Source organism: Urocitellus parryii, chromosome 7 (assembly GCF_045843805.1).
Source record: "Urocitellus parryii isolate mUroPar1 chromosome 7, mUroPar1.hap1, whole genome shotgun sequence".
In the NCBI taxonomy this organism is placed as follows: domain Eukaryota; kingdom Metazoa; phylum Chordata; class Mammalia; order Rodentia; family Sciuridae; genus Urocitellus; species Urocitellus parryii.
Genome location: NC_135537.1, coordinates 128,912,282 through 128,924,963, shown reverse-complemented (window position 1 = coordinate 128,924,963; position 12,682 = coordinate 128,912,282). Strand labels below are relative to the sequence as shown.

At 45.2% G+C, this 12,682-nt stretch overlaps 2 protein-coding genes across 6 annotated transcripts in view; one reads left to right on the top strand and one right to left on the bottom strand.

Moving 5' to 3' along the window:
• Window positions 1-12,682, top strand: part of Ndel1 (nudE neurodevelopment protein 1 like 1) — a 61,574-nt gene that overhangs the window by 32,061 nt on the left and 16,831 nt on the right. Inside the window, exons 10-11 of one of the 4 annotated variants that reach the window (XR_003300933.2) lie at window positions 585-655; window positions 3,419-3,431. Coding sequence is in view for 3 of the 4 variants with exons in the window: in XM_026390475.2 (XP_026246260.2) it covers window positions 585-655; window positions 3,419-3,474 (127 nt within the window). In the remaining variant the exon portion in view is untranslated. Of the gene's footprint in view, window positions 1-584; window positions 673-3,418; window positions 4,404-12,682 lie in introns of those variants that run through there. The other 3 variants (XM_026390475.2, XM_077801416.1, XM_026390476.2) reach the window with 3 other exon arrangements.
• Myh10 (myosin heavy chain 10) overlaps window positions 6,455-12,682 on the bottom strand; it is a 140,259-nt gene continuing 134,031 nt past the window's right edge. For both annotated transcript variants that reach the window (XM_026390473.2, XM_026390474.2), the window contains 2 exons: window positions 12,119-12,291; window positions 6,455-10,894 (listed from right to left, as the gene is read on the bottom strand). In XM_026390473.2, coding sequence (XP_026246258.1) covers window positions 10,750-10,894; window positions 12,119-12,291 — 318 coding nt within the window. In that variant the 3' untranslated portion in view covers window positions 6,455-10,749. The remainder of the gene's footprint in view (window positions 10,895-12,118; window positions 12,292-12,682) is intronic.

Here is a 12,682-nt window from a genome sequence, read left to right as displayed (position 1 = left end):
GATATATTAATACATGTATGTATATGTATGTGCATATATAATGTATGTGTATATAGAATCCACACATTCTCTATTTGTGTACATAAGAGCCACAACACTGTAGAATCTAGGTTATATATTGTTTTCTTAAGATCATGGAGCATAGGCATTTTCCATTTAGCATTAAGTACATTCTAAATATTTTCCCATGCTATTAAAAAACTTGAAGAATGTGTATGATATTTCATTGTGTTGTCGTACAATCATTTATTTAACTAGTTCACTATTGCCAGTCATTTAGATCTGGTCTGTGGGGAAAAAATCAGGACTGTGGCTGCAGTGGTCAGTGTGACAAAGTTGCTCAGGTGGGTCAATGTGGGTCTGGGTATCCCAGACTAAAAATGTACTCTCAATTATCTGGCCAACTGATGCTTTTTGGGATGCCACTCATCCTTGGGCTGTCAGGATTGTACTGTAGGCCAGGTGAGGACTAGTTAGAGAAAGAGAAAGCAAATTAATTTCTTATTGTGTGTGGAGTACTTTTAAATGACAGTCTCTCTTTCTCTTTCCCTTCCCTCCCTCTCTCTGCTATGGTCACTCCACAGGGCAGTGAACGGCTTTGACCCAGCTCCTCCTCCTCCTGGTCTGGGCTCTTCGCGCCCCTCTTCAGCTCCGGGTATGCTGCCTCTCAGTGTGTGAGTGCCCGGCCTCCAGGTGGGGGCTCCTGCCCTCCTCCAACAGCCCAGGACACCCACGCCTCACCCCTTGGTGCCTGGGCCCAGCCCTGTGCCCTTCCATCTGCCTCCCCATGGCTGGCAGAGGGCAGGCTGCATGCAGTGGCGGCTGCTGGGCCCTGCCCAGCCCCAGGACTCTGCGCGATATCAATACTGGCTATTTTTCTTCTTGCCGTAGTGCCGTTGGTTTCACATGATTGCACTTTTGTGGGTCACAAGGTGATACATACGTGTATTACTTGGTTACTGGATGCAGAAGTATCATTCATCACACCTGCCTCATAGCCCCCACTCTGCTGTACTGATAGGATTTAGTTGTGTTTAGGACATTGCAGATCTTCTAGAAGTTTTTCCCCAAATCAGGTTTACACGTGCCCTCTCCTGAGCTCCCACCCATGCATCTTCAGTGCTCATGATCATGTGTCCCCCAACTTCATCCCCACAGTTTGAACTGTTTCTGGCAGAGTCAGGAAGGTCACTGAATTAGGGAAACATTGTCTATACCTTCTGATTTTATGTAAGCAGTTACCATTCCATAGGCTTGCCTCCAAAGCAGCAAGATGCCCTCTGAATGGCAGGTGGCAGGAACCTCCAGGCCTGGGCACTCACAGGGCTGAGCTTCCATGCTGCTGCGTCGTCCATGTGCCTCAGAGGTGGGTGGCAACTTCCTCACCAGCTTTCTGGTCCTTCAGTTAAATGCCATCTTCAGAACATTTTTGTTTTATCCTCTGAGGGTCCGTCCAGTTGCATTGGGAAGGATTGAGTAGCCTGATTCCGGGGGCTGCCTGGTGCCAGCTCCTGGTGGCAGACTGACCAAAAGTGGTTGTCCCTGTGCATCCTTTGGTTACTCTCATGCTGCATTTACTGTTTACATTTGTTTTATTGTACATAGGTTTGTAAACATTATTGCCTAAGATATTTGTATATAACTTGGGCTTTGTAGCTTTTATTTATTCAGAACTCACATGGCATGTTAATGACTTATGATGGTGTCCTTCTCTGGGGCAGCTGTATAGGATCATCATGTGGCTAAAAAAAAGAAAAAAAGAAAAAAAAAAAAGAAAATACTTCCCCTCAAAAAAAATCTTTTAATGTGGAAACAATAAATTTCACAAAAAAAAAAAAAAAAGGATTGAGGTTGCTTTATTGGGTTCCTGCCATCCCGTGAGAGAGAGCTGGAGTGTACAAAGGCCAAGTTCAAGTGTCTCTTTTGCTCTGATATGTGATGTGCAGATGGACAGCAGCTGTGTAGTAGACAAAGAAGATTCAGGTGGCCTTGGGAGATGTGCAGGGAACAGGCGTGCTCATGATAATTCTTTGTGCTGGTTACCAGCTCTATTTGATTTCCAGGGGCAGCCCAAGAATGTCCCAGGCCCCATGTGAAAATCTGGGGGAAGATTCAGGATTTTGAGGGATGGGGCTTGCCAGGTCATGGGGTAACTAACTGGGATAGATCCAGGAGCTGGTCCTCCAGCTGTGCGGCCTTATGACAAATGTTTTGGGATTACAAGTTGCTTGGATCTGGACTTGTCTCCTGTTATTCTCAGGTTAGTGCTAGCAAGTGAGAGAAGGTGCTAGATGTGTGATTCCAAGTACAAGGCAACATGCCAAGAAATGTGTAAACTGGGGGTATGGGTGAATACGTCAGGTTTTGAACACTGCTAGCTTACAGCAGCATATATATATGGCATACTTCATAGTTTTAAAACTATAAGTGAATGAAAAGTCAAAGTCTTAAGTGAGTAAGAAGTGTTAAGTAGGATACATATTCAAATATTTTTGCTGTCAAGGAATGCCTGTCATTCACTGTTGCTGGAAATTTTGTTATAAGCTGACTCACCTAAAGGCATTTGCAGTGGTGTGTGCTGTGCCCAGCTCTGCTGGTAGAGCAGAAGGAAAGAAAACTCCAAGTTTCTTATTGCTTTTTTGTTCTTGCTGTAATGGGGATTCAACCAGGGGTGCTTCTACCACTGAGCTCCCTAGTCCTTTTTACTTTTTATTTTGAGATAGGGTCTTGCTAAGTTGCCCCAACTGGCCTTAAGCTTGTAATCCTCAGGCCTTAGCCTTCGGAGTCATGGGAATTGTAGGTATTTGCCATTGATGTGCAGTAACTCCCAGCTTCTTGCCCAAGTATCATTGGAAGGATTGGATTAGATTGGTGGTTTAGGCATTTAGCAGACCTCTTTGTTCATGTAGGAATCCTAAATCTGAAACCTATCAAGCAGAGCTACTCTGGTTTAAGCAAGGATGAGATTTGGAAACCTGAGTTGTCATCCCTGGATTCCCAGTATTTTCTCAGTTCCTTAGCAGCTGCATACCTCTGGGTTCATTTCACCCAGACTGTTCTGTCAATTGTTGATCAGTTGGTTGATGGCTGGGGATGGGCCCCATGTATTCACCAGTCCAAAAGACCATGGGCTATATCTGTGAAAGAGTAGTAGTATGATGTTAGACTTAATTCTAGTCCCTTTGGGAGTAGACCCTCACTTGTTTTTTTTTTTTTTTTTTTTCCCTCATGACTGTAGTAGCCCTTTGCATATGGCCCTGTAAGGAAACTGTTTGGCTCCGTCAGCCTCATCCATTTTTTTAGATGTTTTTGTTCAATATTTTGCTTTGTAATTTTTCATTTGCAACTTGGTGTGAATGTTGCTACTCACTGTTTGCCTTTTTAGCTAAAGATCTCCTCTGAATGGATTTCTTCCTAGGGCTGCCCATTGCCTGGCTGTCAGGAATGAGCCCTCTCCACGCTGGGTCCACGTGATCTTCTCACCTGGAAGCAGCTGATCTTCCGGATGGCAAAGCACAGCCTCTTGCCTCCAGATGTTTTTACTTCACCACCAGTCCCATCCCTCGCTCCTGAAACATCTTCCTGGATGAGAGTAGGAGCCAGTGTTCCTCTTCCTTTCAGCCCAGAGTGGCCAGAAACTCTACTAACTCATTTCATAGTCCGGAGTCCCTGTGAGGCATGGGAGAGCCATGTGGAAGTGGCTGAGCCCAGCAGGATAGTTATTTTTTCCTCAGTTTACAGAAGGGACAGTGTGCCCAAAGAGTTGGCCTTCCTGGAACTCACACAGCTAGCTCAGAGCAAAGCCAAGATGGGAAAGAGGCCAGTGTCTTTTCCCACTATGCCTTTCCAAACTTGAGTCTTTGCTGGCCTTAGCTTCTGTGGTCTGCCTTTTCCCTCAGGAGGTGAGTAGGTTTTGAAGGCTTGGAAATGATGAGCTGTGGGGGCAGCACAGCTGTGCAGCAGGAGGAATCCAGTTCCCCCAGCCCTCCCTCCCTCCATGTCCCGCTCTTGCTGGACTGTTCACTCTGCCTCTCTCAGAAGCTGTTTCAGAGCTGCCATTAGCATCTCCTGAGAGCTGGGATGGAGGCCAGCACATTTGGGAAAATGGGAGAAGGTGTTCTGGGAGAGAGCCACAGCTTTAGGGAGCACCCTATACCTACCTCACCCTTTCCTCCCTGAATAAAACTGAGGAACCTGCCTGGCTGCTGGAGGGAACATGGGCAAGTGTTGGGATGGGCTAAGCAGTCCGTTGATTTCACTGTTGGAAGACACCAAGATAAGCCCTTTCACATTCAAGTTTTTCCTTCATGGTTGTTTTTCTCTGTTTTCCCCAAAGGTTGAGACAAATTTTTAAAGCCAAGCCAAGCCAAAAAAAAAAAAAAAATGTGATTCTTTTCTAAAAATGAGTAGAGGAGAGCAATCATCTTTGAAAGTCACTTTCCTGTGACTTTAAGCACCTTATCTGAAAAATGGTCCCATGATTATTAAAAATGTAACTTATGGGAATATAGTAGTCTTTTTTTTGAATTTTAAGGAAAAACAATAATGGAGTAAATATGAATGTAACAGACTTCCTTTATAAGTGTACATGTGAAGAGGCAAAATTGAAAACTGAACAAATCTTTTTTTTTAGATATATATAATTTTTAGTTGTCGATGGACCTTCATTTTATTTATTTATGTATGGTGCTCAGAATTGAACCCAGTGCCTCACACATGCTAGGCAAACGCTCTACCACTGAGCCACAACACCAGCCCCTGAACAAATCTTAATAGTGCTTGAATTGGGGATCAAATGGGGTTCGTGTTGCGGGGGGGGGGGGTGTTCGAGGTCCTTTTGTTCATTTGCATCTACAGGAATTCTGTTAGCGTTTCCTGTCAGCTCTTTAGGAAGCCTCCCCCGAGGGATACATATTACACACTGAACTTGAACTTTTCCATTTATGGGGTGTTTTCTGATCAGGTGTCAGTTTCTTGTCTCCATGACACAGTATGGAGATGCTGCCTGGACCATGGTTTGCGGGTGGAGGCCTGGCAGAGGGCAGTGGGTTCACTTGTGCTGGCTGGTCAGCCTGGGCTGTAGGTTTTCTGGACATGGTTGAGGAAACAGATGAGTGATGTCTTAATGAAGCTCAGCCCTGCTGCTTCCTATAGTAGAGGATGGAGCTAAGAAACACTTGCTTTGGTTAAAAAAAAAAAAATGTGATTTAACTAGGAAAAAAACTGTTAATCCCATTGTCAACTGGAATGTAGAAGAGGTGGACTTTCATGTCACTGGTTTCTTTGCTATTCTGTATGTCTGGAATCATTCTAACAATGTGATAAGCTATGAAAACTACTTTTCATACTCTGTGATGGTAAGAACAAATCAAACAAGTTTCAATGGCTGTAATACAGTGTTGGTTGGTAGGGAATGGTCAGGATGAGCCCCTGAAAGCGTGCAGCCATTGCTTACCCACAAGACTGAAAATGACCAATGGAGAAGGACACAAACAGGAACATGCTTATGACAACTTTATTAGGGGAGGGAAATTGAAATGCAAAGGATGCAGATGGCTTACTCTGTGGCTTCTAAATTTTTTACTTTAAGTTGCTCAGATTAATTTTTGAAAATTGGCCGAATACTGATTTTTATCCATTGTCCTTGTGTGATGAAGAGTTCAAGGTTTTCGAGCAGTAGCAACACAAGGCAGTAGCTCCCTGATTGCCCAGTGACCAGCTCATTCATACCTGGAGAAATGTTAGAAGCTTCCCGGGGCTGGGGTTGTAGCTCAGTGGTGGAACCCTTGCCTAGCACATGTGAAGCACTGAGTTTGATCCTCAGCACCACATAAAAGAATAAAAGAATGAATGAATGAATGAATGAATGAATAAAATAAAGGTATTGAGTTCATCTACACCTTAAAAAAAATAGTAGTAGAAAAGGAGGAGGAGGAGGAACAGCTGCTGCTTTCCAGGTCCCTGAGTCCTGGCCTTGAAGAGAGTATTATGTATTTCATAGAATCTCAGACACCAGGGCTTAGAAGACACACCTATATTTTGCGAACCACTAAGAAAAATGTTCCAATTAGAACTATGAAAATGCTTATCATTTGTACTTTTTTTTTTGTGTGTGTGTGTGTGTGTGTGTGTGTGTGTGTGTGGTAGGTGGACAGCATTTGTGTATTTTTTTATGTGGTGCTAAGGATCGAACTCAGTGCCTCCCACGTGTAAGGCAAGTGCTCTGCCACTGAGCTATAGCCCCAGCCCTGTACTTCTTTTTTAAAGACTTTTTTTTTTTTTTTTTGGTAATGGTAGATGGACAGAATGCCTTTATTTTAATGTGGTGCTGAGGATCGAACCCAGTGCCTCACACATGCCAGGAGAGTGTGCTATTGCTGAGCCCCAGCCCCAGCCCACCATTTATACTTCTTATAAATTTATTAGCTTTTAAACTTCTTCAGATTTCTATCTTATCACACTTAATTCATATACAAAAAGAAAAAGGCGAGATTCATAAAACATCACCTTCTGAGTCCAACATTCTGAACTACTTTATTTTTTTGAACTACTATTTGACCCATTGTTTTCATTATTTGTTTCCCCAAGCAGTGCTGCCCTGTGTGTTGTGCTGAGTGTTGGTGATATAGCATTCTTGAAAAGCGTTTCCACTGTTGGCTCCAGAATTTTCCTCTAAGCTACTGATACGCATTCTGCAAGTTTTGGTGCTGGGCTATATTGATCTTACCAGAAGTCAGGTGATAGCCACATCCCAACTGCCACCTGCTGACAGTGATTGTGAGATGCATGAGATCCGAGGTATTTTATAATCTGCACAGTACAATATGGAGCAGGCAGCACCCTGCTTGATTTCCCCCAGACCCAGTGTCGCATTAAATCTTAAATAAGGCTTCATGACATCCAGTCAGTTGGAATGGAGCCCATGATTGGGCTACTTTGAAAAACTGAACAGATCCCACTGCTGTAATGAATCAGACATGAATTTCCTGTCTCAGTAGGAATCGAAGGACATGCTCACACTTTTTGCATATGGTACATACGCACTGCAACTGTAGGATGACGCCAGCTCTGAAAATGTAATCATCAGGTAACTATACCCTTTTGATAGTTTCATGTTAGATTTCTGACAAGAACAAGACACTGCACATTTGGTGGATTCCCAAATGATGGGAATGGACTGGACTGCGAGGTCTGGTGCTGACTTCTGCAGCAGGACATTTTTAAAATCAGTCAAGATTTGGAAAAGCTCTTGGTTCACATTACCCCAGAAAGGTGGGGAGGGACTTCATCGTATCCCTCTTAGAGTGATAAGGCAGTCTGCAGAGAGGACCTCCCCTCAGGTCTCCAGAACTAGAGAAAGAGGAGCTATGCCTCTCCTTTCTCCTTTCCAGAGTCCATTCTGTGGCCAGTTCTGGCTTTTGGGTTTTGAGAGGTGAGGCAGGGTAGGAAGGGGTGGTTTTGAAAGCTTTCTCCACTAGTCTTTTTTTTTAAAATATATTTTTAGTTGTCAATGGACTTTTATTTATCGATATGTAGTGCTGAGAATCAAATCCAGTGCCTCACACATGCTAGGCAAGCGCTCTTCCACTGAGCTCTAACCTCAGCCCTCCATCAGTCTTGACAGGGACAGGTCTATTCCTTGGCATCACTGGCTTAGGGAAAAGGGGCTGTGGGACCGTCATACCCAGCGCCACAGGAGGGCTGGCCAGAATAACTTGGCTTTATGGCCCATAGTTCATTTTAATTGGGGTTGCCAGGGATGGGGAAAATTGGTGACAGGAAGAACTTATGGTGGGCTATAGAGACTTTAGAGACTTCAGAGTTTTACAAGTGTTATCAAGCCAGCAGGCTAGAGAAAGGTGTTAGCCCTACCAGAGTAGTTTAAATAATCCCCAGAACCATTAAACACACACACACACACAAAACAAAAAAATAGTGCCTATGACATAGCAAAGATGGAACATTTAGTTTGCATGAAGCTTTGAGGTAAAGCTCCAGCATGGTTTCATCCCACCTAAACCTCTTGTTGACCTGTGCTACTTGGTGAAAGGTGGTCAGCCTCTTAAGACTTGCTAGCACTCTCAAGAGTCCACCTTCCTTGTGCCCTAATGCTTGGGAGAGGTGTTATGAACTATCTTTCTTAGATCATGAATGTACTTTTAATGAAGAAAGGTTCCTTCTAGTTAGCATCTTTGTGGCATCTGGAACTGGAATCAGTCCATGGAGAGTGTTTCTTCTGGTGGGCTGATGTGGAGAGTCAAGCCAGCCAGCAGGAAAGAATTCTTTGAGACAAACAATTCCCATAAGTCCATGAACTCCTGGACTAATTTATTGGATGTGGGTGAGAGAAGGTAGCTGCAACACTGGAACTCCAACTACCTATGCGAACAAAAGGGAGCACTTTTGTCCTCCTCATGTCCTCACTGTTGCTAAGAAGCTTAGACACGCACCTCTTACCAGGTTGATGTGTGGGCTTACACTTGACTAATAGCCAAGACTATTATGGAGCAAGAAATCTTATTTGGCCAGGTGTGACGGTACATGCCTGTAATACTAGTGGCTCAGGAGGCTGAGGCAGGATTGTGAGTTCAAAGCCAGCCTCAGCAATGTAGTGAGGCCCTAAGCACCTCAGGAAGACCCTGACTTTAAATTAAAAAAAGGGCTGGAGATGTGGCTCAGGTAGTTAAGTGCTCCGGAGTTCAATCCCTGGTGCCAAAAACCCCCAAAAACCTGTCTGCCTGCCTGGGATTTCTCTCCAACTTTAGCTGCTCGAATCCACTCCCAAAGTGCTTTCAGTGTATATCCTGTCTGAAGATGCAACCTGAAACTTCTTGGACCTCTTAAAGTACTCTAATCCAGTGATTACCTTCTTTGGTTGATGACCCAAACCATCCTGAATTGCTTCCTTGGCAGAAGGGTCTCCAGCCCCACCTTCGGGTGTCCTTTCCCTCCCCAACTATCCACACAACAGCAGGTCACTGGTGACAACAGGACTTAAGAGCCAGGACTGCCTGGAGATGTAGCGTGCCATTGAGTAATTTCTGGGAGAGGAAAGATCCAGTGGACCTTGTACCATCTTTTAAGTGTAGCTAACCCCCCTCCAGTCAAGTCACAGATGGGATATTGAGAACAGAAGGTGAGAAAACAGGTTCCATGTTCACGATTATTCTTCTTTATTGAGGTCTGTTTATTCTCAACGGGTGCTTTTTCCTCCAAGTAAATAAGCAGGCGTAAGTATCTATAATGAATAAATTTATTGTCTTACAAAAATCATTGTCTAGAAATATGGGAATACAAGAAAAGATATTTGCAGTCAGGTGTCTGGTGGTCAACAGCCAGTACAGTTCATACAGGGGGAAATCAAAGATTCCAAACCCACGTGACAAATTCTTCCTAACAGATGTTAAAGCTTTTAACCCAAAAGGTTTGTGTTTTCAAGCACATTGCAGAGGATCAAGGATTTATAATTAACACTGATTTGTTGTCACTGAATGTTTATAATACCACTTTGACTAGAGAGGTACATGATATGAAGCACAGTCAAAACTTAATACATTAAATTGTTATAGAGGCAAACAATATATTTAACATTGTCTTAGTACTGTAGTGTCTAAGGCACTTTCTGTAATGTCAGTTTGCTTAACTATCAACCAAAAACAGAATGCTAAGTGTTCACTGTAACACTGTCCAAAAGGAAGGGAAAAGGAAAAATGAAGAAGGATTCACACCCACGGGCATGTCAACATTCAGGCAGGTGGCATCTGTTCTCGAGGTCCTCAAAACCTCATTGACAAACTTGTAACAAGCCTCGGACACAAAACCAATATTCCCATTTTGGGCTCAAAGCAGCGGCTGAATTTGCAAAGTCAGCACAAGGGCCTGGCTGGCGAGGGAGGGCCTTCTGCTAGCTCCTGTGGGGGCCGTGGCAGCTTGTTCCTGAAGTGAAGGGGGCACTGGCCAAGCCAGATGCTTCAGGAGACCATCTGGAAGTCCCTGGATGGCTGCCACCTGAGGCCTCCGCTGTGTCGTGGCCACCACCCTCTTTATGCACAGACCAGCCCTGGCAGGACAGTTCACATGAGTAGATGCAGGGACACCACCAACTTGAGGGGCAGAGCCACCCCGTGGGAGATGAGTATAATAACCCCAAATGGATGCAGCTTCCCCCAATCCAACCCACCCCTCCTAATCTTTCCGAAGCCCCTTTCACAGTTTGCTCACTGAAATAGTGATCATTATTTGAAGAAAATGAGATACGAGTGCGGTTTAAGTTCCACAATGTTCTAAGACTGGATGCGGCCGAGGAGTCAGGGCCACATGAACACAGAACTAAGTTACCTGTCTGTCTGACAGAGAGCATGCAGAGCGACTGAGCAACGACCACGGGGCTGCCCCCGACCCAGCGACTGGCAACGAAGGGTCTGGAGTTTGCTTTAAAAAGGGTTCTTTTCTTAACATGTATTATAAAATGGTCTCTTGATGAATATATGGAAAATAGATGCAACGATGAGACAATCTGTTTAATATGTGTGTGTCTTGTGTATGTATATATATAAAAAGGGGAGCAATTGTACCTAATCTGAAGCGGGATACAGTCTGTGTAGGCGGAAAGCCTTAAGACACAGTTGATCTTTCCATAAGGAATTCCATAGCTTGCTGATTCCTCACTCTGTAGGATGCCCCGGGCAGGCTGGCGCCCGGGAGTTCCTGCCTGTCCCACTGGATTGCCTCCTCTGGCTTCCTGTGCCTCTACTCGGATGGTGGCGGCTGTGTCTCATTGACATCACTGGTCTTACTTTCTGTGTCATCATCTGACAGCTCCAGGGAAGCTCCTTCAATGTGCAGCTGACGCCGGCCAGATCGGCTTGAGGAAAAACTGATTGGGCCACCCCGCCTGGGAAAAGAGAAAGCAGATGCGCATGGGCAGATGCATAAGAACATGCGACCGTCATGGTGATCCACCCTCAGCAATGCTGAGTCTTGTCCTTGGGACACATGGCCTTGTGGGAGATGGGTACCACCCGGAGAGGCTTTGTGCTTGTCCAATCTACTGTCCCCGCCCAGGGGCACCCTGGCCAACACACAGTGTACATGAAACAGTCCTCAGAGACCTGGGGATGATCTGGTTCAATGTAAGATTGATGAAAATGGTGAGAAAGATGGATTAAAGCAAACTCTACCTGCTAACCAACATTTTTGATAAAAGGGCCAGATAAAAAGATTTTTTTTTTTAACAAATCCTTAAAAACGTAAAAACTAGGTGGTGGCACATATCTATAATCTGAGCAACTTGGGAGGCTGAGGCAGGAGGATTCCAAGTTTGAGCAACTTAGACCAGTCTCAATGTAAAAAGGACTGGAGATGTAGCTCAGTGGTAAAGTGCTTTTGGGGTTCAGTCAGTACCTGCCTCTCCCCACACTCAACACAATCCTGTAAAACCATTCTTGGCAGCAGGGCAGGAGTCAAATGTGCTCATAGGCCAGTTGCTGACTCCTTGGCTTTTCCTAGGGAGCAAGGTGAACTCCATCTGTCCCACACACTGTCCTCGCACTGGCACAGAGGAGGAACACACTGAGGGCCGACTGTGCCAGTTCCTATGGGGAGCTCCTGCTCTGCTTCTGAATGGAGGCCAGGACCTCTTATGCATGGGGTTGTCTGGACATGAGCAGACAAGTGACCTAACTCTCCAGCCTTGTGGTATGTTGCTTCAGTCCACTAGCCGTGGCAAAGAATGAGTGGATCTATCTCTCTTTTCTCCTTCCCATGTACTATGTGATGGTCAGAATCTTTTTTTCTTTTTTTTTGGGGGGGGATGGGGGGTGCCGGGAATTGAACTCAGGGGGCACTCAACCACTGAGCCACCTCCCCAGCCCTATTTTGTATTTTATTTAGAGACAGGGTCTCACTGAGTTGCTTAGCACTTCGCCATTGCTGGGTCTGACTTTGAACTCATGATCCTCCTGTCTCAGTCTCCCAAAGCTGCTGGGTTTATAGGCATGTGCTACTTGCTGGGCCAGAAATCTTGAATGCAGTGATTCAGAGGAAGGATGGCTACCTAAGGATGGTCTATGTGTGCATCTACCAGCCAGCCAGCTCGTGTGCCCCCACCAGGACTCACCTCAGCCGGTTCTTCAGAGTGCTGACCTCGCGGCTCAGGCCTTCATTGGCCTCAGTGGCATCATCCAGTTCCCGCTGGAGTTTACGTCGAGATGCGTTGGCACGGGTAGCTTCCTCCTCAGCTTCCTCCAGCTGCCGCTTAAGCTGCTTCATTCTGGCATTGGCCTTCTCCATCTTGGGGGAGTGAACAAACCGAGACAGCAAACTTATGAATTCTGTGTCAGCCTCTCTGCACCCCGCATGTGTGTGAGCAAGCTCCAAGAGAGACCCTTGTAAGCATACGCATGTGTGCATACCTTTGCATGAAGTTACACACACATACTCCCTCGGGGGCTGGTCTATGGCTTTTAACTTGGCTGCCTCTCTCAGCAAAGCCAGTGTCTACAGAGCAAATTCTTCACAAAATTTAAAATGAACTGCTTTATCACCTATGAGCTTCCTGCGGAAAAATGACTCAGTCATTACTCAACTTGAGTAAACCCATGGGATTAGGAAAAGGAACTGCTTTCAGCATTTCTTGTAAAATGCAGAAGCAGCTTCAACAACTGGCAGCTGCATGAGGCTG